This window comes from Protopterus annectens, chromosome 1.part0, assembly GCF_019279795.1.
Source record: "Protopterus annectens isolate FY-2018-M chromosome 1.part0, PAN1.0, whole genome shotgun sequence".
In the NCBI taxonomy this organism is placed as follows: domain Eukaryota; kingdom Metazoa; phylum Chordata; order Ceratodontiformes; family Protopteridae; genus Protopterus; species Protopterus annectens.
Window position 1 is genome coordinate 831,341,097 of NC_056725.1, and position 23,384 is coordinate 831,364,480.

General features: G+C 43.5%; 1 protein-coding gene across 7 annotated transcripts in view; it reads right to left on the reverse strand.

The window, feature by feature from the left end:
- The window catches only part of ARID1B (AT-rich interaction domain 1B), a 1,953,609-nt gene that overhangs the window by 463,415 nt on the left and 1,466,810 nt on the right, over positions 1 to 23,384 (reverse strand). For all 7 annotated transcript variants that reach the window (XM_044063533.1, XM_044063501.1, XM_044063506.1 and 4 more), the window contains one exon: positions 16,040 to 16,129. In XM_044063533.1, coding sequence (XP_043919468.1) covers positions 16,040 to 16,129 — 90 coding nt within the window. The remainder of the gene's footprint in view (positions 1 to 16,039; positions 16,130 to 23,384) is intronic.

The window sequence follows — 23,384 nt, forward strand, 5'->3', positions numbered from 1 at the left end:
TATTTTGACTACATCATTATACTCTAGCTTTAATACCCCTCTATTCCTTACCTTCCAGAGAAGGTACTACAGCAACCTACCCACCCTTCTTTTATAAACTTCTACCTCCTTTAGCTCTATCTCCTGCAAACTCTCTACAATTCCAACTACACTCTAGTCTGCTATACAGTATCCCACTCCCGCACTTCACCCATATTTCTCTAACCACACACACCTTTTCCTACACTATACCACAGTATTTTCACTTGTACTCTACCCTATAATAACTGCTTCACTTCCAACAGCCCTAATTCCCCCTCTACTTCCATTTACGCTATCTCACTACACCAATCACGTTGTTTTACTCGTGCCTCTCATTTCTCTTCCTTCTCCTTTTTACCCCAAACTCCTCCTCCAGCAACACTTCTACAAAAGCACACCTCAACTATGACCTCATCATCACCACTCAATCCTTCCACCACAAGCTTTTCTCAAGTAACTCCAACACTTATCTCTATACTGTTCTATTCCCACCCTAAAGTTGTCAGTACTAATTACTACAACCTAAAAATAATACAAATACCCAAATTACTTAAAACTCCTAAAACAACTAGACATTCTCTCACGGCCTTAAACTTGTGTAAGGACATTCACCCCAACCCAGGTCCCATTCCTGCAAAACAGACAAAAAAAAAAAAAAAAAACATCACTCAATATCAGAAGTTGTTGTTGTGTCTTTTGGCCACAGAGGAACTCCGGCCCGCTAATGATTGGTAGTTGATTTTTACGTGCAGAGTTACCAGCCCTGACACACAACCTTCATCAGAAGCATGTGCAATAAACTGACACTCTTATGCCTGGTTGACACATACACTAACCCAGACATTCTTGCTGTTACACAGACTTTGTTAAAAACAAAAATGAAAGATACTGAAATTCTTCTCCCTGGTTACAGAGCACATAAAAAAAGGTGGTGGAACAGACCTAATTTTTCCTAACAACTTGATAGTTTCCCCATACTCAAATAATATACCAAACTTCTGCTCAGCCAAAATCCTTATAACATTTCTAAAACTTACCTCATCTAAGAACATCTGCATAGTTTTATACATCCCTCCAGGGCAAAACATTCTAGCCTGGATATCTGAAACAATGCTGAATGAAACCAATACCCTAGGAAATGTTAACATTGACTGGTAGACATTAACCTCACACCATCCAAAAAACAGTATAAACCTCTGTGGCTTTACTCAACTTAGAAATACTCCTATCAGGTACAGCAAAAGAAACATCCAACACTCCACACCCTGGAATGGATACTAGTCTCAAACCCTTTTAACTTTACATCTTCAGGCACACTTCTTGACTCCTTAAGTGACCACCTACCAGCCTGCACTCACAGAACTCTCACTCTTCTCACAAAGTAGCACAAGTTAAAAACTATATGCAACCTACAAAAATTCAGCAAACAGATATTGAATGAATCTGACAGTTATAGACTAGTCCATCCTAAAAAGACCCTCTCCCCTAAACGATGCAGATGAAAATTTCAATAACACTTTCCTAAACATTCTTAACTCCCTAGCCCCTCAGTGAACAAAAAAGAATAAAAAATAACCATGCCCCATGGCTCACCAAGACATGTAATATTCTAATGAAAGACAGGGACAAAGCATCTGCCTGGCTAAAGAATAAAAATGACAAATCTTCAGTTATTCAGAAAATCAATCAACAATCAAACAAAAAGGCAAATATTGCATGACAAAAAAAACATACTATTCCTATATTCAAGATAACCACAAAAACAACCCTCAGAAATTCCTGTCCTCTGTAATGTCACTACTCAACCTAGGAAATAAAAATAATCCCAATCCATGCCCCAATAACATCTCTTCAAACATCCACCAAATTGAACACATACTTTTGTAGGGTCCATATTCATCCTAAAAGTAAACCCAACTCATCCACCCCAACTCTACTAATACCCCAACACTATCCTTTACACATTACACATATACAACCAACCTCTCCACTCATAACCAAAAAAAAAAACAAACCATCCACAGCTTACTTTTCTGCCCATCCCTTTGTCTCAAATAAAAATACTACAAAACTGAAATCTTTCTCAACCTCAGCAGACAACTTCCCACCAGAACGCCTAAAGCTTGCTACAGAGGCAATAGCATTCCCTGTTAGTATCTTAATTAACAGATCCATAGCTGAATTACGTCCCTAACCTGTGGAAAAGATCACACATTATCCCTTTACCTTATGAGGCAACTCCACTGATGTCACAAACTTTCGTCGTATTGCAACCTTGCCCCCTCCCCAAGACTCTAGAAAAATGTGTGCACCTACATCATCTCCACCATCTTAAACACAACCTACTTTCCCGCACTCAACATGGCTTTAGACCTGCACTCAGTACCTCAACAGCCTTATTACCTTTCATGGACTCTGTCAAGAAAGCCTGTGATACTGGCAAACTAGTATCTGCAGTATTTCTAGATTTATCAAAAGCATTTGACATGGTATCTCACCCCAAACTCCTTAAAGAACTTTCCAGCATTGGTCTATCCTCATCACTTCAGTGATTTTCTAGCTACCTAGCTGACAGGCAACAAGCAGTAAAATGGGATGGTTCTATCTCCCCATATCACATCACCCCCACAGGTGTACCTCAAGGATCCTTCCTTGGCCCATTACTAAAGGTCTTCAGCAGTAACTTGCATACATCCTCGTGTGAAGGCACTCTAATCCACTATGCAGATGACTCCACTATCAACTGCGTATTAGATACATTGACTCACCTACAACACAAATTTTCTGTTCCATTGAAACATGGCTCTCCAATGCTGAAGTACCGAACCCAAAAAAAAAAAAAAGCTCCTTCTCTTTACCCACAAACCCCATAGCTCCAACAAAACAAACTTCAAGATCTTTCCAGCCAATAATACTGAAACTGAATTGGTTCAGCATACCAAACTACTAGGTGTCACAACTGACGATAATCTCAACTTTGACATAAACAGTATAAAAAAAACACCAAAAATTATGCATGTTATACAGGAATAAAAACTTGCTCACAGCAGCTAAACCTACTTTTTGCCCTCACTGTTATATAGGACCTCAATTCTAACTTGCAGACCTAAGGAAAAAAAACTAGAATGCTGCTATAACAAAATTGCCAAATTAGCCAAAAACACAACCACTCTAATTCACCCCTGTAAAAGCCTACATTACCTAACATGGCTTGAACTCCCCCCTCCACCTCCAATATGTACAACTTACTACAGTATACAAAATCATCCACAACCCACTATCTTGTTCTGCTCTTAGCCTATTAATCAACTTTTATATCCCAAACAAACATCTCAGATCTGAAGATGAACACTTCTTCACGACTTATAAACCTAACAAAATTCTAGGCTTAAGCCTTTACACCTGCTCTGTAGCAAAACTATGGAACTTCCTTTTTGACTATCAAAACTGCTACTAACCTGCACTCCTTCAAAACCTCTGTAAAAGAACACTTCAACATAGCTTGGATTTGTTACTGTATGAGCCCAGGCTAAGGTACTCTTATACCTCTATCTACCTCTACTCTCTCTGTCCCCACTGCTAACTTACCCTACCCCTCCCTTCCTGTACACATACTCCCCTGAGGTTTCACTTGTACCTTTTCGACATCTATTCCTACTATTCCCTCTATTACGCCCTACCCTTCTCTACTCGTACTATCCTATGCCTTCACCAATACAATCTGTTACCATATTTCATAACCTCTAGAATATTAATAATCATTCTGATAATCATCTATTATGTAAATAATGATGCATCTTCCTATTATCAGGCTTTCCATATAATTTATGCTTGAACACTGTGACATTATGATGTCTGTTTAGTTTTAATACTGACAAATTAGTGTAGTTTTCAAATTTTGTGCTTGAATGTTATGACTATTATGCCTGTTAAGTTCTCATTCTGACAAACTTTTTTCTTCATATTTGTGCTTGAATGTTATGACAAAGTCTGTCTAGTTTTTCATTCTGTTAACCATATGTATCTGGAGCTTTTCTTCCCGGCACTCTGCTGAAAATGGGTACCTCATGACCCAGTCAAACTTTCCCAGTACACAAATGCCAAATAAATAAAAATAAATTTTGTAACCATGTCACATAATGGAAAGGGCATCATTTGTCTACGGTAATCAGCTGTCAATTTCCCATAGATATGGGGAGTCTTTTGGGCAGGGAGAGTGAAGGACCAAGGGGAAGGGGTGAATAAAGGGTAGTCAGGCTCATGTGTCTGGGTAGGGAGGCATATCAAATTTACAGTCCCTGCCTGGTTTGTCTTGGAATTTTTTCTTGGCATAATAGGGGGCCTAGACTCCTTGTGGGCAAAGGATATAGACTTTACAGGGTAGTTTCTCTGGTATCTGGGAACCAAGGTAAGAACAAGTTGTCTGAAATCTTACATCATTTTCATCTGCTCATGTAAAGTTTTAAACATGTTTTGCTATATCAGGCCCAGAAAAAAGATCCCTATTCAAATGCGCTTGACTTCAATGTCCTCAGGAAGGGACTGTGTGTGTAGCCATGCACATCTTTTTTTTCCCCTTCAAATAACCGTTTAACTCAAATCAAATAACATTCCATCATTCTATGTTGGCAAATGAGCCCTGGCTTTAATTTGTTTACTATTTCCCTTTTTTATATGGCCTATACAAAGGAAACCAGTTCAGAACTAAATGTGATCATTCCATATAAATTTGAAGTTAACATTACACCAACTCACCTTTATATCAATTTTTAATATTTCTCTGGGGTTTTAAGACGACCTTTTCCCCTCCTTGCCATCATCCTCATCTTTTGGCATCTAATATTGTTTGCCATGCATCTAGGTTCAGTGAAATTCGCCTACTAGCTTTCATTTTCACAGACCTGATTTTTGAGTATTTTGACATTTCCTATAATTTTTTTAACTTCCTCCCAGCTTGGTCTATGCTGAGCTTTCCATCTGCAAGTAACCACTTTCCCCACCTCCAGTTATCATAAGGAGAAAGTACAGTTGTGTACACTTACCATAAATGTAGATGTTAGAGTGCATTCACTATTGCAGTCATCACACTTGGGTTATCTGCCTGCAGGTAGCCCTCAGTCGGCCTGCATACCAGTCTTAGTATTTCTGTGTCGGATGCTGTCGCTTCTTCCATGACGTCAGGAGTATAAAACAGGCAGCCAACGCCATTACATCAGTTTTTCTTGCCTCAAATGTCAGGAGCCCCCAAACAGGGAGCTAGTACATGGTGGGAAACACCACCAGTAAAAAGTAAATACCAATGCCATTAGGAATGGCCATAGAAAGGAGAGGTAGAAAGAAAAAAAACAGGGGGCTGGAGGGAGGGAAACCAGGACTGCAACAGTGAATACACTCGAACATCTACATTTATGGTAAGTGTACACAACTGTACTATATTCTTCATGGTTTACTGTTGCCGTCATCACACTTAGGTTGATTCCCACAGCTGAGGAAGGTTGGAGGCAGTCAAGAAGGGTTAGGGCTGGCTAGCAGGCCTTGCAAGACTGCTGTAGCAAATACAGCCCTGGATTTAGAAAAGATAAGTAGGTGGTAATGCTTGGTGAAGGTGTGTACAGAACTCCAGGTTGCAGATTCCAGAATGTCCCAGGTAGGGACTCCCCCTGAGAAATGCTGGAAGTAGCCCTAGTGGAATGTGGTCTGATCCCCTGTGGAGCACGTTTTCCATGGTGCTTGTAGCATAAATGGATGCAGTGTGCTATCCATCTGGAAATGGTTTGTTTTGAAATGGCCTTAACCTTTCTGCCCCTGTAGCAAAGCTGACTAGAGCTGGTCAGATTTTCTGAAAGGCTTAGTCCTGTCAAGGTAGAACCTGAGCTGTCTGTGCATGTCCAAGGAGTGCAGGATCTTTTCCCCTTTATTCTGAGGGCTAGGGAAGAAGGTTGGCAAATGGATGGATTGGTTTAAAGCCACACTGGACACCACCCTTAGGCATAAAGGATGGGTTAGTCCTGAGGGAAACCCTGTCAGCATGGAAAATAATGAAGGGTTCCACAACCATTAGTGCCTGTAACTCAGACGCTCTTCTTGCTGAAGTTATGGCTAAAAGCAAGGCGGTCTTCCAAGAGAGGAATTTTAACTCTGCTGTAGCAGCAGGTTTGAAAGGAGGAAGCGTGAGCTTTTCCAGTACAAAGTTAAGGTCCAAGGCAGGGGTGGGTGCTCTCCTAGGGGGTCTTAAGGTGTTAGCCCCTCTCAGTAACTGTTTGATGAGAGGGTGAGAAAACAGAGGTGGCTCAGTATTATCAGGTGAGATGGCAAAGGCATGAATCTTAATGGAGGAGAAGGATAAGCCTCTGTGGAATAGCTCTGCTAGGTAATCCAGGATTAGAGGTAAGGAGGGCACTGCTGTGTCCTTCCCTTGAGACTGATTCCAAGAACAATATCTTTTCCACTTTTCAGCATAGGATTTCCTAGTACTATGCCTTCTGGCTTCAAGAATGACGTCCAGCACCTGTTTGCTGAGGGTTGCTGGTGTGGTATTCAAGGTATAAGCTAGGCTGCAAGGTTTAGGGTTTGCAATTGTGGATGCAAAATCTGTCCCTCCTGCTGAGACAGCAGGCTAGGAGTCTGGTGAAGGTGCCAGGGTGGCACTGTTTTCAGGCTACGTAAGAGTGTGTACCAGTGCTGGCATGGCCAGCCTGGGGCAATAAGAATTGCCCTTGGTCTGTCCTGTTTTATCATGAGTAGTACTCGAGAGAAGGGGCAGAGGGGGAAAGGCATAAATTGAGAGGTTTTCCCATTGAAAGGATAGGGCATTCACCTTCCAGGCCCTGTTGAGGGTTTCTGGTGTAGTATTTGCTCAACTGGTGGTTCTCGGGGGAGGCAAAGAGGTCCACCTCCGGTGTCCCCCACCTCTGGATCAGAAGATTGAAGGTGTTGGGCTCCAATTTCCACTAGTGTGGGTCTAGGAAATTTCTGCTTGTCGTCAGTCAGTGAATTTTGTCTGCCTGGCAGGAATTGAGCTTGTAGATGCACTTGGTTGCTCAAGGCTGTGTTCCACAGGGCCATGGCTAACCTGCATAGTGGGTAAGAATGGGTTCCCCCCTGCTTGTTTATCTACCACACAACTGTGGTGGTGTCTGTTTTTTTATAAGAAGTTGTCCTGGAAGGATTAGGTGTTTGAAGGCGGTCAGAGCATTCTGTACAGCTAGCATCTCTTTTTGATTGATGTGCGGGAGAATCTGTCCTGGGCTCCACTGGCCCTGAATGCATGTGCTTGCCATGTGAGCCCCCCATGCATAGTCTGATAAGTCTGTTGTCAGGGTTTGGGCAGGGAGGGGTCGAGTAAAAAACAGTTCCTTATTGTGGTTGCATGCTTCTGCCCACCAAAGGAACTCTGCCCTTAGACAAGGTATGATAGGACTGACTGTTTCCAGGTCCTGTGAATGTTGGCACCAAAGACTTTTTAAGTACCACTGTAGTTTTCTCATATGCAGTCTTGCATATGGAATTAGCAGAATACATGAGGCCATGAACCTTAGGACTTGCAGTATTTTCCTTGCAGATAGCTGGGTTCTGGTGGCCATTTATTTGAAGTAGTTTGTCAGATAGAACTGTTTTTCTGAAGTGAGAAATGCCATCTGGGAAGTTGTGTCCAAGCTTGCTCCCAGGAATACAATCTTTTGACTGGGCACCAGTTGTGATTTCTTTTCATTGATGGTGTACCCCAATGAAGTGAGAAGGCTTTTTACAAATGCCAGGTGCTGAAGTAGCAATTCCTGACTGTCCACCTGAATCAGGCAGTTGTCCAAGTATGGGAAAATCTGGATATTTCTCTGCCTGCAGTATGCAATGGCTGGAGCCAAGCATTTTGTGAATACTCTGGACACAGCAGATAAGCCAAAGGGAATTGCAGAGAACTGACAGTGCACAGAGCCTGCCCTGAAACGTAGATATTTTCTGCATGACTCCCTTATGGCGATGTGCAGATGAGCTTCTTTTAAGTCTAGAGTGACTAACCAGGCATCCTTGGCTAGCATAGGGAGAAGCTGTTGCAGGGTAAGCATCTTGAATTTTGGGACCATCAGAAAGGTGTTGAGAACTGATAGATCCAGGATTGGGCTCCAAGAGCCTTCTTTTCTGGGCACCAGGAAAAGTCTGGAGTAGAAACTCTGACCCCTTTGTTCTAGTGGAACAGGTTGAGTAGCTCTGACATTGAGCAGGGAAAGTACTTGCTTTGGAGCCTCTGTCCATTGGTTTGGAGGAAGGTCTGGAAACCCGCTTGGGGTTGGCAGTGAATGGAAGTAGAATTTGTACCCCTGGGATACAATGTTTAGGACTCATCATCCTGAGTAATGGACATCCAGTTTTCTGCATGAAGGGCAAGTTTTCCTCCTAGGGGCACAAGTAATTGGACAGGGCTGGGGAGGATAACTGATAAGTCGCCGTGAACTTTTTCCATAAGGGGGTGGCCTATCACTCCCTGTTTTTGATGTGGGGACACTCCATTGTTTAGATCTCTGCATTCCCTGAGACTGTAGTCTGGGTGGCCTGTTTCCCCTGGGTTTTGTCTGGAAAGGCCTGGAAGGGGCTGGAAAGGACCAGTTTTTTGAAGGCCAATGCCTACTGAATCTAGGTGGCTGCACTTGTAAGAATTCTTTGACAGTTTGCATAGATTTAGCTTTTTCTTCCATCTTTTTATGAACTACTTCTGTTAAAGGACCGTCTAGTAATTTGGATTTGACATGATCTGGCAAGGTTTGTTCCTTCAGCCAAGCATGCCTTCTCAGTACAGACACAGTGACTGCAGCCCTTCAAGAAGCTTCTAGGGCATCAAAGCCACACTGCAAAGTATGCTTACTAACTTGATTTGCAGAATGCATTAGTTCTTGCAAATCTTTATTTTCTGCACAATCTGGAAGTAACACCATTTTTTGTTTAATTAGTTCCATAATATGCTGCTGGTACTTCAACATGTGAAAATGGCAATTCAATGCCTGATGGCAAGAGTTGTAGAGGTATATGCCCTTCTTACCCAATCTGTTTAAAGTACTGGAATCAGTGTCCGAAGGGGTAGGATTTTTGGCTGTTGCCTTAATACCTTTAGGTCCCTGGGAAATAGTCTCTGGATCAGCAGTAGGATTCTTAAAGATAAATTTGTGGGACTCGGGTACTCTGTAGTACTTCTCAGGTTTCCTAGGGGCCGGGGGTAAAGCATCTGGATTCCATAAAAACATCATCTACAACATCCAGGACAGGGGGTATAGCTTAGAGGCCTGTGCTGAGGCAACTCTAAAAATTCTCAGTCTCTCTTGTTGGACTGAGGATAGTCTTGGCATTCCCAGTGGAAATGTTCTCTTAAAGTATGCAAGGTTTCACCAAAAGAAAAATCATCTGGAGGGGAGGCAGAGGGAATGGATATACCTCTGCATCTGAATCCTCATAGGCTGATAAGGGCATGTCCTGATAATCAGAAGGGTGAGAGTCATCGGACTCCTGGTCTGCAGAATCATTAGGAAACTCACATCTTTGTCATTTAGCAGGGGAAGGCTGGCTTCCTCTAATTAGGGTGATAAGGTCTTCAGCCATTCTAAGCATTTGTTTTTGTGGCATGGGAGCTTGAGCATGCGCTTTGGTAGTCAGTTTTCTAGGTGTAGTGCGTACTCTGGTCCTAAGAAACTCGGAAGGTTTGGCTAAAAACAAAATCAGTGTGATCCGAACATCGGTAAGTCGAAATACACCCTCAGAAGCTGGTGCCCTGCACAGCGGCTCCGGACCCATCCAAGGTAGAGACATCCGCAGGTTCCATAGTCCAAGAAGCATCTCGGCATACCAGACTCCGAATGGGTCTCAGCAGAGGCCTGTGAACCAAAGAAGCAGGCATCAGAGGCTGAAAGGCACCTTACTGAGTACCGGCGGACTGGCGACTAGCTTAACGGAAGCATTGTCAACAGTTTTGGACCTATGCAGTCTGTCTTTAGCTTTACGTTTTTTCAGAAGACTGGTAGTCGGATGGCTTACCAAAGCCATTTCGGAATACGGAGAACGAGAGCGAAAGAATTTAGCAACAAAGAAAGCCTGATGACAGATGGTTTGGCATTAAACAAGGCACAAAACTGACAGCAAAGGATGTCGTGGTCTGGGCCGAAACAGGTGATGCAGTAAGAATGAAAATCTATGTGAGGTATTTGCTTTCCACAGGCAAGACAATTGTTAACTTTTTCTGACATCGGTTAGAGCAAGAAAAAAAGAGCCCCAATGGGATACTTGGCTTTAGAAGACTTCATGATTACAAACTCGAAAACGAAAATTTCAGGTAGTGGCTAACCAGCACTTGCAAACTGCTTCTGCTTCTGGCTCCTGAGCAAGACTGACTTGTGTAATGGCGTTGGCTGCCTGTTTTATACCAGACAACCTGACGTCATGGAAGAAGTGACAGCATCCAACGCAGAAATACTAAGACTCTGGTATTCGGGCCGACTGAGGGCTACCTGCACCAGATAACCCAAGTGTGATCACTGCAACAGCAAAGCATGAAGAACATCTACGAGGGATTTCAAAAGTTCCTAAACCCCAAATTTCCAGGTCCCAGCTGACCAGGAAAAGTTACTTTAACAAAGCCACTTTACTGGGGAAAAGCAGCCCCGACACCCTTCTCAAATTCTCCTTGAGATTTTGCAGGCCTATGCAATATCTGAATATATGATCCCAAGTGCCTATTTCTTCCCTATTACATCTCCAACGCCTGTTAGACGTACTAGAGAACATACTGTGCACTTCTGCTGGGTATAAAAATACTTATGGATACAGTTCAAAGTAAATATTCTGAACTTCCTTGCCCTCTACATTGCCTGTCTGATCCCCTGTGTATTGTTTTCCTAGATATTCTCTACAAATCTTTGCCAACATACGTTCCTGACCTTCTGAACAGGCTAACAGACTCAATATACCCTAGAAGTCAGTTTCTTCTTATTAGCCCTACCTGTCCTTGCTTTCATTATCAGTTTACCCCAAACTGGAACACTTTCAGGAAGAGCATATTCATTTTTTAATCTAATGTCCTGTAAGAGACAGAAGAAAGCCGAATGTCCTCTCTCTCTCCAGTTAAGTGGTTCTGGTCCTGTTCCGTATCCCACAAAATAATCTCCTCTTCTTGAATAATTTGGACTCATGACCACAGTTTTCTTTGTTCTTTCCTTCCACCTTATTTCAGCACTGTTGCAGTCTCCTTCCTCTTTTTTCATGAAGTAGGTACTCCCATCCAAGCAATAAACTTCATCCATCCCTTCCTCGTCATTTCCACAGCCTTGAGCACCCCATCACATTGTTTTCAATGAGTCTTTCCTGACTGTCCTGTGTAAGCAATGCCCATATGCCCTCTTTTCTAACTGCTAAACTCCTCTCCTGTTCTTTCACTATTTGCTCCCAACCAGCCTCATATTCCTAACACATCAACAATTAAATACATTTTATTTGTGTGGCTTGAAAGTACAATTTTAAGTCAGGTACCCCTAGACCTCCCTGCTCATTAAGTTGGATCACCTTTTCCCAACTCTAGGCTTTTCCCATCCCACAGAAATGACTTGAGTGTCTTGCCTAATCTAACCCATATTCCTTTTCCAGTTTAAAGGGATAGGCCTGCCCTCTGTATAATACCAGAGGGACAACAAACACTTTTAGGTATTATATCCTACTAGTTACATCCATTGCCATCATTGCCCATCCTTTAATGAATTCTGAGGCTTTCTTTGCTGTGTCCATCCACATATACTGTGCAGCTGTCTCAACTGCTTTACTTATCCAAGCTCCCAGATACTTCATTTTTATGCCCCCATAAAAAGGACTAGGTGAAAAGGTAGGCATATAAATTTACTTAGATTTCATGGCATTGGTTTTTATAACCCAATATTCTCACCAAAATTCTCTGAAAAAGTGCAAAACAGTTTGGGATATCTAGCTCAGGTGTGACCATATACAAAAATATATCATCCACAAACAGCACTATTTTTCCTGCTTGCCATATAAACTGTAACCATGGGGGCCCAAATCTTCAATTCTTTCTACTAATGGTTACAGTACACAGCAAACAAGGAGGACAGACAGCAACCCTGTCAATTCCCCCTACTGACTGGGAATTCAAATATGGATCCATCCAATTTCACCTTGGTCATTGCCCCATCATAGATATTCTCTACTAACCAGACTCATTGTGCCAGGAGCCCAAATCTTCTCAATACCTCCAATAAACAACACAATCTCATCTCATCCAAAGCCTTTGCAGCATCCAAGCTTACCATAAGAAGTGGTGTTCCTTCCCTTTCAGCTTGATGCTGAATCATGACAGTTCTGATATCAAAATGTTTGCCTGTCTTTTATAAAGCCACGCTGGACTGTGTGAATTATCCAGCAACACCTTTCCGAATCGGCTGGCCAGAATAGTCATTAAAATTTTATAACCATGGTTCAAAATTGACACTAGGCGATATGCTCCTAGATCTGCCAGATCTTTTCATTCTCTGGAATAAATGCTATAACAGCTCCTCTCCAGGACGCTGGGATGGTGCCCCTCCCGCAAAATATTAAATATTTTTCTCCACAGTTGACATATCCATATTCTTCCCTTCCTCCACATTTCTACTGGCACTCCACTGAACTAGGAGATTTGCCTCCCATTTGCCTATTCATCGCTTGCTTCACTTCCTATATCTTAATACGTTTATTTAGTTCCTCCCTCTCCTCTGAGTAAGGGGAGCTGGACACTATCTATAAATTAATCTTTTGCTTGTTCCCCTTCCATGACCCCTCTTCATTATACAATGCAGTTCTGTTCCCCTTCCCTGACCCTTTTTCGTTATATAATGTAGTTACGTGCTCCCTAAGAAAATCATATCTCCTATTTAACTAGGATACCCAAATGAGCATCTCATTTTACTGATGTAATAATTTATTTTTTCTCCCAACCTCAGAGGCAGTACTTTCACTGATTTGGGGCTTGTATCAAAATGTGTCAGCTTCAACGCCACCCTTGTACAGTCACTATTGTTTAGTAAAACCTCCTCCAATGCTTCTGTTGTCCAATTTATTTGCTCCCCCCTCCTCCATCACCAACTCCTCTATCTTCATCTACAGCTCCCAAATGGTTTATACCTTCCTTTATCTTCATTTAACCCATATTCTCTATTCCTTATGCTGAACCTCCCTTACAAATTCCCCCATCCCAGTTATCCCTCCACATTTACACTACTGGCCATCAATTGCTTTATTTGCGCCACAAGCTATTCTCTAATACTATGGCTAAACTCTTTTTTTATACAAGAAATGGACTGGAAATCACCAGAAGCGCTTTATTCTCCCTACACCTACTGACTCTAATTCTACTGCAATAGGTGCATGGTCAGATAGTGCAATCAGGTTGGTGCAGTTGCCCTTTGTTCCATGTTCCTTAGTAATACAAAATCTGTGCAATCTGAACCATGTCAGATACCTTAAGGAAAAATGTGAATTCTCCTGTATGCTGTATACTGTCCAGCGCAATCTGGTTCAAAGATTTTACAAAATTTATTACAATATTTAGCCCTCATAGTTAAACATTCCCTTCTATTCCCTCCTGTTACATCATCTTTCTTGCACTCTAAATTCCACCCCCCCCCCGAGGAATTACTATACCCTGCTGGAAAACTACTACTACAGCCATAATCTGTCGGATTTTTGTTTTTCACCTTTATTCCAGAAGGGAGTTAAATACACATTTGCAAGCAGCAGTAGTCTCCATAACCACTCCCCCCTAAATAAAAGACATTTTCTAAGTGGGTTTACTCTTTCCTCATATCTGAATGGGGAGTCCCCCTTTTAATCCATATTGTCACAACTCTCTTTTGTACCCAATCACTTTAAGCATGAAATTCTTGACCCATCTCCCTAGCTTCTTTAACATTTTGGCAAGCTCCTGAGCATTTAGCCATGCACATCTTCTGATAACAGAACACACAGCAGCTGCATTGGAGGAAGCATCCATGTGTCATAGCTGCATCTGATGCTATGCCTAGCGACCGTTGACACCTGAGCCACCATAGAGGTCCCGATGCTTACTGCCTACCCCCTTCCATAGAAGCCACAGTTTTATTTAAATTCCCCAGAGTAGACAGCAAATATTTAGTCATGGGCTCCGAGGACTAAAATGGAAGAGGTACATACCTTCTTTCCCATTCTATTACTCTGCTGTCTTTATCTGAGAGAAGGGCATAAGTAGCAGGACGGAGTGTGGAAGGCTTGTCTGCAGCCATAGAAAACACAGAAGGATCTACCAAGGGATTCTTGTACAGAAACTTGAAATCCTCAAGCACTTTGTAAAATCTATCAGGCCTTTTAGGGGCCAGTGGCTGAGTCAGGAGTAGCTGAAGTCGATGCAAAGGCTTTGAGAATGGCCTCAAAATGACAGGAGGAGCAGGGGTGCCTACCTCTAAAAGATACCACCTTTTCTGCAAATCAGAAATCTGATTTCCATTCAAAATATTTAATCATACTGGAGATGGTTTGCCCAAATGAGTCTTCCTCAACAGGTGAATCAGGGGAAAGGAAGTTTTCATCAGAGGTCACTTGGCCTGGTGAGTGGATCTTAGAAGAGTAGACCAAAGAGTGTTCATTAGAATCCAATACTGCCTCAAGATCCTCAGATGATTTTTCTAAACGTTTCTTTTGACAGGTAGCAGGAGCAGGGGCAGGAAATACAAAAGAAGGTGACTTCATTGTCATTATGGCCTTAAACTGGCATCCACTCCTTTTCCTTGGGCATCTGCAGACAGGAAACATTTTTTTTGGTTTCTGTTAAAGACGCTATGGTCCCAGACCCCTGATGTACCTCAATGAGAGACCCTAGGTATTTCCTCTCTATTTGTGGAATACCTTCAGGTCCTTCAGAAATGATTACATGATGTCCCCCCCTCATCACCAGTGGCAGCAGCATCAGCCATTTTAGATGTGCATACCTTAGAAGCCATACTGGCCTCCAGTGAGGTCAGAGCAGTGGGCATCTAAGGCAGCATCAGGCATACTGTGGGTTCCAAGACCACAGCAGGTACTTCAGAGTCCAACCAGACTGGTATATCGCCGGGATAGGCCTCAAACAACTTCTATGGGATAGTTGAGACATCAGGGATGGAAAGGTAAACAATCTTAGCTTGGGTGAGAACCTTAAAAAGCTGGGTTTCCAAGTAAATGCTGAGGGAATAAAGTCATGTCCTGGAATGTTTTAGGCATGAAGGACTGGCAAGTAGTACAAGTCTTATAATCATGCTCAGCACTTAACACAAGATGCACCGACAGTAGAGATCTTTATAGGGGAATCGAACTACCACAACTGCACACCTCCGAGCTGACATTTAACAGAGTAACAAACACCACTGACACTAAGAAAAAACAAAGAAGGTTACCCAATAAAGTATTTACCTGAACTAGTGAAGACTAATGACAGCAACCATGTGTAGAACACACCGACAGGGGTGAGACCTGCATTTGGAGTGGTGGCGTGACAGTCTTGAGATTTTTACACTAATACATCCACTTATGTACCCTTGCGGCCACAGGCTTGGGTCATACATGGCATGTATAGCTCTTATGGAAGGTTTTGGCTTTGGTAACATGGCTGGATGGCCAAATTATCTGGTGTGATAGCCCAATAGTTTGGAATACTGCAACACTGATCTAAGGAAGGACATAATAGGAACACATATCACTTTTGCAAAATGTAACAGTTAGTTACTTACAGCACAACCTAGACAAAGGTGTGAAACCATGTGTGTACTAGGATGGCATGAGAACATGTAGTGAAGCACAATGGAAAACATTGATGGAACTGGTTCAGATAAGCATACAACCAGTTTGCAAAGTCAAGTAAGCCAGCTGTTAAAGAATGCAGAATAAGGAATAAAACAGCCAACATTATATTTAATTTATAAAAAAAACTTACAACCTCACATTTAGGACATTTTTTTTAAACACATGCAGTGTAACAAAGGAAACCAACCTCTGTCCTGAGGCATAGGTGACTGACTTATGGCGGGATGTGTGATGGTTTCAGGTTGGGTACTGGGAGGTTGAGATGGCATCTGACTACCTGTATTTCAAGAAAAGAAGAATTAATGAGATTAAAAGTGGGTAAAATTGACCCAAGACATTACTTGCTAGTAACACGCAAAACATAGTACACAGAGACTTGACACAGTAAATGTGACACTTGAGCTCCAAATCTATTAAAAAACAAACTGACATAAAAGCATATACCCTAGAATTAAATAACTGTTGGTGAAACGCACACAGAAACATAGTCTTCTCCCTATCTCACTGAAACATATCAAGCTGCAAACTAGTTTGTAATACAGTGGTCTCACATTGCTACGGAACTCTTCAGCCAAACATAGCACAGGTAAAGACCCAAAGAGCAGGATGCAAACAGTAGGTGGATGTGAGACTGGGAACCCAAACAAATTTTTAGAAGCAATCTCTTACCTTTATAAAACATTTCTATTGCACAGTAGACCTATTTTATGTACTGCTGGCTTTGCACTTAAGTGATACACTGGAGATGTACAATGTCAAGTGTTTGTACTTTGCAGGTGCTCACTCCTCTATGTGCTAATGCATGTGCAGTAACACTGTCTGACTTCACTAATACCACAGATTTTTGTCTCAGTAGTCAGTATTGTATGTTTTGTGGGTGTAAGTTTTCTTAAAGTATTTTAGACAGTGATGCATGCTTGACTCGGTAATGTGAAGTTTGTCCTGCAGTTCAGCGGCTTTTTTTTTCTTTTTTGTCATTGTTAAAGACTTCATAATACTGCAATGGCAGCAATTTTGAAAGTGTTTTCATACTAGGCTAAAAAAGAAGTTATGTACTCACCATAATGTTCCATGTTTGCAGTCCATCTCGCCCTTTATTCTTACTCATGGATTCGGAGCCGATCCTCAGCTCCAACTTGGCCTTTTTACAAGCTCAGTCTTCTACTTGGCTCATGGCTAGGAAGGTATCCCATGGTGCACCAGTACAATCCCCAAATCTTGTTTGCTGCTAACTAAGAGAAATAACAAACATACAGAAATAAGCCAATAATATTTTTCTGTCTCCAGATACTTCCAGGATGGGGGTAGGAGGGTGGGTTCGTAAGAATGAAGGGCGAGATGGACTACAAACATGGAACGTTATGGTGAGTACATAACTTCTTTATGTTCTGTAGTCCTATCTCACCTTTATTCTTACTCGTGGGGACAGCGTCCCTAGCACCTTATTCTTGGGTGGCTCAACGAAAAATATTCCCGAGTACCGTGGAACCAAAGGATGCTCTACCCCTGGAGGTTAAATCCAATTTGCAATGAGTAATACATGCGTGAGGGGAAGCCCAAGTTGCCGCTGCACAGATATTATCAAGTGGGATCCTGGCTTGAAAGGCTGCAGAGGTAGACTGAGATCTCGTAGAATGAGCCTTAATTTTGAAAGGTAAAGGCTTACCATCAGAACGTAAATGTAAGCTATACAGCTAGAGATCCAATTTGAGGGGGTCACTTTGGAAACTGGTAGACCTGATTTGGATTCGGAGAAGGAAATAATTAATTGATCTGACTTCCTGAATTCCTTAGTCCAGTGCAAATAAAAATGCAACTGTCTATGAACATCCAACTGATGAAACCTGTATTCTACTGCATTGGAATGATTTGGGAAGAAAACCGGAAGTTCTATGGATTGGTTCAAAGTGCTATGGGAACAGACCTTGGGGACAAAGGATGGATTAGTATGAAGAGATACTCTGTCTTTGTGAAATATCAGATAAGGGGGTTTTACAGACAGTACTTGTAACTCTGACACCCGTCGAGCAGATGTGATTACCACCAGAAACAAGGTTTTCCAAGACAGAAATTTCAAAGGCAATGAATGAGAAGGCTCAAAGGGCGGAGACGTTAATTTGGATAGCACAAAATTCAAGTCCCATGAAGCAACCGGTTCCTGAAGTGGGGGGTCTTAAAGTGGCACCTTTGAGGAAAGTTTTGCACAGCTTATGTGGCATCAGATTAGAATCTTGTATGCCTAGATGAAAATTAGAAATCGCTGCCAATTGAACCCAGATTGTGGCAGCCACAGATCCTTGGTGGAAAAGTTCAGACAGAAATTCCAAAACTACCGGAATGGAAGCGGTACAAGGGGTCAACATTCTTTTTCTCAGCCCAGATAGAGAATCTCCTCCATTTACTGGAATATAATTTCCTAGTGGAGGGTTTATGAGATGACGTTAGGATAGGAGTCACGGAGGGTGACCGGTCGTGAAGTCTGACTAGGGTAGAATTGGAGCAGCCAAGCTATCAAACTGAGGGTGTGTAATGTGGGATGAAGTGAACCTGACATGAGCGTCAAGAGATCTGTCACTGGGTTCAGAATCTATCTCGTCTTCGTTTTTGCTGTTTGGGACAGCGTCCCTAGCATCTAAAATCCCGGGTGGCTCATTGGAACAAACTCTTCATAACAGTAGAACCAAAGGAAGCTCTGCTCCGGAAGACTATATCTACCTTGTAATGAGAGATAAAAGTGTGGGGGCTTGCCCAAGTGGCAGCTGCACAGAATTGAGTCTATGGGCAACCTAGACTGAAACACTACAGAGGTGGCTAATGCTCTAGTGGAATGACCTTTTGGTTTAGCTGGTAGCTCTTTATTTCGTAATTGATAAATAAAGGCAATAGTATCAGATAACCATCTGGATAAGGTCACTTTAGAAACTGGAAGACCTTGTTTGTTGAAAGCATAAGAAAGAAATAACTGGTCTGACTTTTAGTTCCTTAGTTCTATGGAGGTAAAAACGCAATTGTCTGTGTACATCCAATTGGTGGAGCTTGTATTCTGCCTTGTAGCTGTGATTAGGAAAGAAAACTGGGAGATCTATGGATTGATTTAAATTGTTCTCTGAGCAGACTTCAGGAATAAAGGATTGATTGGTCCTCAGATAAACTCTGTCCTTGTGAAACACCAGGTAAGGAGGACGAACACATAGTGCTTGAAGTTCTGAGACACGTCTAGCTGAAGTGATAGCAACTAGAAAAAGTTTCTTCCAAGAAAGAAGTTTTAAAGGGCACGATGCTGCCGGTTCAAAGGGAGGCATAATTAAGGAGGATAAAACTAAATTGAGATCCCAAGGAGGGGGGGGGATCTCTAACTGGGGGTCTAAGAAGAGATGTTCCTTTCATAAAGGCTTTGCAGAGCTTATGAGACATTATGCTACAATTAAACATACCGATATGAAAATTAGAAATGGCAGCTAGTTGTACTCTAATGGTAGGGGAAGCCGCACCAGACTGAAAAAGCTGTGCCAGAAATTCAAGAATTTCATGGATTGAGGCTGAGAAAGGATCCAAATTTCTAGATTCTGCCCAGTAAGAAAACAGTTTCCATTTACTAGCATATGTTTTCCTCGTAGTAGACTTGTGTGAGGAAACAATATCATCACGGACTGCTGGGGAGATATTGGAAAGCCTGGCTAAGGCTGGAAGTGGAGTAACCAAGCTGTGAGCTGGAGAGTTTGAAGGGACTGGTGCAACCCACCTGATTGGTGAATCAGCAGATCTGGAACCGGGTCCAGAATCCACGGTTGATCCAGAAGGTGGATTTTTAGGAACGGGAACCATATTTGTCAAGGCCAATATGGGGCAATGAGGATCATTTTGCAACCCAACAATTTTGCTTTCTGTACGAGTCTTGGAATTAGGGGAAAAGCGGGAAGAGTGTAAAGAAGTCCCTGAGGCCAATCGTGGACTACAGCATCTCTGGGTATATGACCAGGAAGAGGAAGTAGGGAGAAGTAGCTGCTGCATTTGTTGCTGAGAGGAGTGGTAAATAGGTCGCAGCAAGGCTGTCCCCATTTGCGGAAGACAAGATCCGCAACTTCCTGATTCAGAGACCACTCGTGAGGCATGAGGATAAGCTCTGCTGAGCCTGTCCGCTATAACGTTGGATTTCCCAGGGATGTGCAATGTTATCAGAAAACGTTGGGAGGAAATCGCCCATTGCCACAGTCTGAGTGTTTCTCGACATAAGGGGTAAGACCTGGTCCCGCCCTGTTTGTTGATGTACCACTCCACTGACATGTTGTCTGTTTGGATTGCAATGGTCCTAGAAGGAAAAGAGTCTTGAAGGGCTTGCAACGCTAGGAGAACCGCTCTCATTTCTAGGACATTGACATGCAGATGGTACTCGTGAGGTTGCCACGTGCCTTGGACTGTCCTGCCTAGATAATGCCCCCCCCACCCTATAAGGGAGGCGTCCGTGGTCACTGTGGCTACCGGAGAGGGTTGTATGAGGGGTCTGCCCTGAATTACTAGTGGGGAGACTATCCAACAAGAAAGGTGCCTTTTGCATGTTTCTGTGATCAGGATCATGTGAGAAATGGGTAGTTCCTGGAAAGACCACTGCTTGAAAAGGCCATTGAAGGATTCTCATGTGGAAAGGCACTAATGGGACAAGAAGAATTGCAGCTGCCGTGGAGCCTAGAGCTTGGAAGACATGTCTGACTTGAACCCTTTTGCTCTGCATTAGAATTAACACTTGTTGACGAACAGTGGAAACTCTTTCCTGTAGTAATCTTGCAAACATTTCTTTTGTGTGTAATTCTGCTCCTATGTATGTAATAGACTGACAGGGCAACAGGGCAGATTTTTCGAAGTTTACTGTAATGCCTACTTGAGTCCATGATGTGACTGCATAATCCCGTGCCTCTAAGAGTTGATGCATGGTGGTTAACAGTCAGGAGCCAGTCGTCTAGATAGGGAAACACCTGGAATCCTCAACGCCTCAGGTGACTACTGCCATACACTTGGTGAACACCCTGGGGGCTGAGGTGAGACCAAATGGCAGAGCTCTGAACTGGTAATGACTGGCCCCTACCCGGAAGCGAAGAAATCTCCTGGAGCGTCTGTCCATCTTGATATGGTAGTACGCGTCCTGAAGATCTATGGAGCGCATCCAATTGTCCTGACCCAAAAAAGGGAAAATGGACTGCAGTGTCACCATCCAGAACTTTTCTTTTTGTATAGATTTGTTCAATCTGCTGAGATCCAGTACTGGTCTTCAGTCCCCTGTCTTTTTTGGTACTAAAAAGAATCTTGAGCAAGTTCCGGATCCTAGTTGGTCTGCGGGGACTTCTAGAAGGGCTCTTTTTTCTAGCAGTCTTGAAACTTCTGTGACTGCTTGATCCCTTAGATTGGGTGAGACACCCAAGATGGGCTTTTTCGATTCTATGGGTGATTGATGGAAGGGAATTTTGTAACCTCCGGATATGATGGATAGTACCAATCTGTCTCTTGTTATATTTTGCCAGGCTTTTGGGTACAGCAAAAGTCTTCCCCCAACTGCCTCCAGAGGTGAGCAGTCGGGAAACCCTTCAGGGACGCTGGAAGGGTTTGGCAGAGAAAGTTTCTCTTTCACCCTGGTTTTGTGGTCCCCCTCTGCCACGAGGGCGGCGTCTGTTATTGTTGTTTCCCCCTCTGCCTCTGGGGGAAAAAAATCACCACGTGTGTCAAGCAAGGGTCCCTGGGATTTTTGAAACCACATCTTTCCACTCTTCTAACCCTTGGGATAAGGTCTGGAAGGAGTGGAAAAAACTGACTCCCACGGCAGAGTCAGTCTTGCCTTCCTGTTCACACCTGGTCAACGTGTCTTTCACCTGAGGCCCAAAGAGAAAAGAGCCATCAAAGGGAGTATTGGTGAAGGACGCTCGAAAGGGTTCCACAAACTGACACAGCCGCATCCAAGCACGTCTCCTGAGAGCCACACCTGTCCCTGCGGCTCTGCTCGCTCCATCGGCTGCATAGGAAATCAGCCTCATGGAGGAGTTAACTATGGAATTAAGAGTCGCAAGCTGAGAAGCTACTTTGGCTGGTGCTCCCTCAGCTGTAGGATCTTGAAGGGCATCTCCAAGCTCTTTCAGGAGATTCCTTTGAAGACGTGTAAAATGGTATAGATAATTCAGGGACCTCATTGAAAAGGTCGCTGAAGCAAACATTCGCTTTCCATATCTGTCCATCATCCGAGACTCTTTGTTCGGAGGATGAACAGAAGAAGCGGTCTCTGCTAACTCTTTCTTGGTGGCTGCTGCTACCACCATGGCATCAACAGGCACACCTTTAGACAGGAATTGCTTGTCCTGGGGGGCTGTAATGAATTTATTTTGTCTCCACGGAGTAGGTTCCACAGAATCTGGAGTTGACCAAGCCTTTCGAGCCAATACAGACATGAGTGGATCGAAAGGAGGATATACCCAGGAGGTGGAAGGCCAGGAACCGAATGCATCCAGGTATACAGAGTCATCCTCGGTAGGGGCTAGGAAAGTCCAATCCCTCCTCTGCCTAAGCATTTCAAGGATGTACGAAAAGGAAACCTCTTCAGAGGGAGACCTTGGGGACCCTTCCGATTCATCCATATCTGTATCTAAAGTGACAGACTCAGGGGAGTCTATGTGCTTCCTCTTGCACTTCTTCTGGGGAGGCTCCTCCGAGTGATCAGGGGAGGCTTCGGAAGAAGAAGGATCACCCAATGGGGTGTCCTGGGGTACAGGTTCCCTACCCTTGGGGTCTGGAGGAGGAGTAGAGGTTGGCACAGACACCATGGGGGGAGGAGCCGATGGAGCTGGCAGTAGAGCCATCTCGGGGGTCAGCACACTCCGCAAGACCTCGAAGGTGTCCTGACCTCTAGGCAGAGAAAGCTCCGGCTTCAAAGAAACAGGAGTATTTCTCCGTGTTGAGGGTGACGGCTCCGAGGCAGATGTTGGAGCAGAGCTCACCTGCGCCGAAGCTCCGAGGGGAAGCACGGGGTCGGACAAGAATCCGATGCCACTCCCTCCCCCCAGAGCCGACGAGAGAGCCTCAAGCATCCAGATCACTCAATAGAAGGTACAATCGAGATAATCACAGCAGATGTTGGAACCGAAGGAGAAATGATGATCGGCGCCGATGGCTCTACTGCCTGCGGATCCATCGTCTCCAGCTCCAAGCTAAAAGTAGTCGGAGGAGGAATAGAAATAGAGGCGGTTGGAGCCGATACCTGTTGAGGTGGGCTGGACAATGTCTGCCAGTGCCTGTGACTTAAACAACCTACTTACTACTCTCTCCACATCATGATCCGATAATCTAGAGGATCGAGAGGAGTGGGAAGAATGATGACTACGTTCACTGTGTAATAAAGGTGACTGTGGTGCCGAGTGGATGGACTCCAAGGATGTCGACCTCAGCCTCTTATGGCTCAGAGATGGCTCCGAAATAGCAGATGGAGCTGACGGAGTTGTCTTGTCGGTGCCAGCTGGTACTGACATACTTGGTTGGTCAAGTAAAGGAGTCGGTTC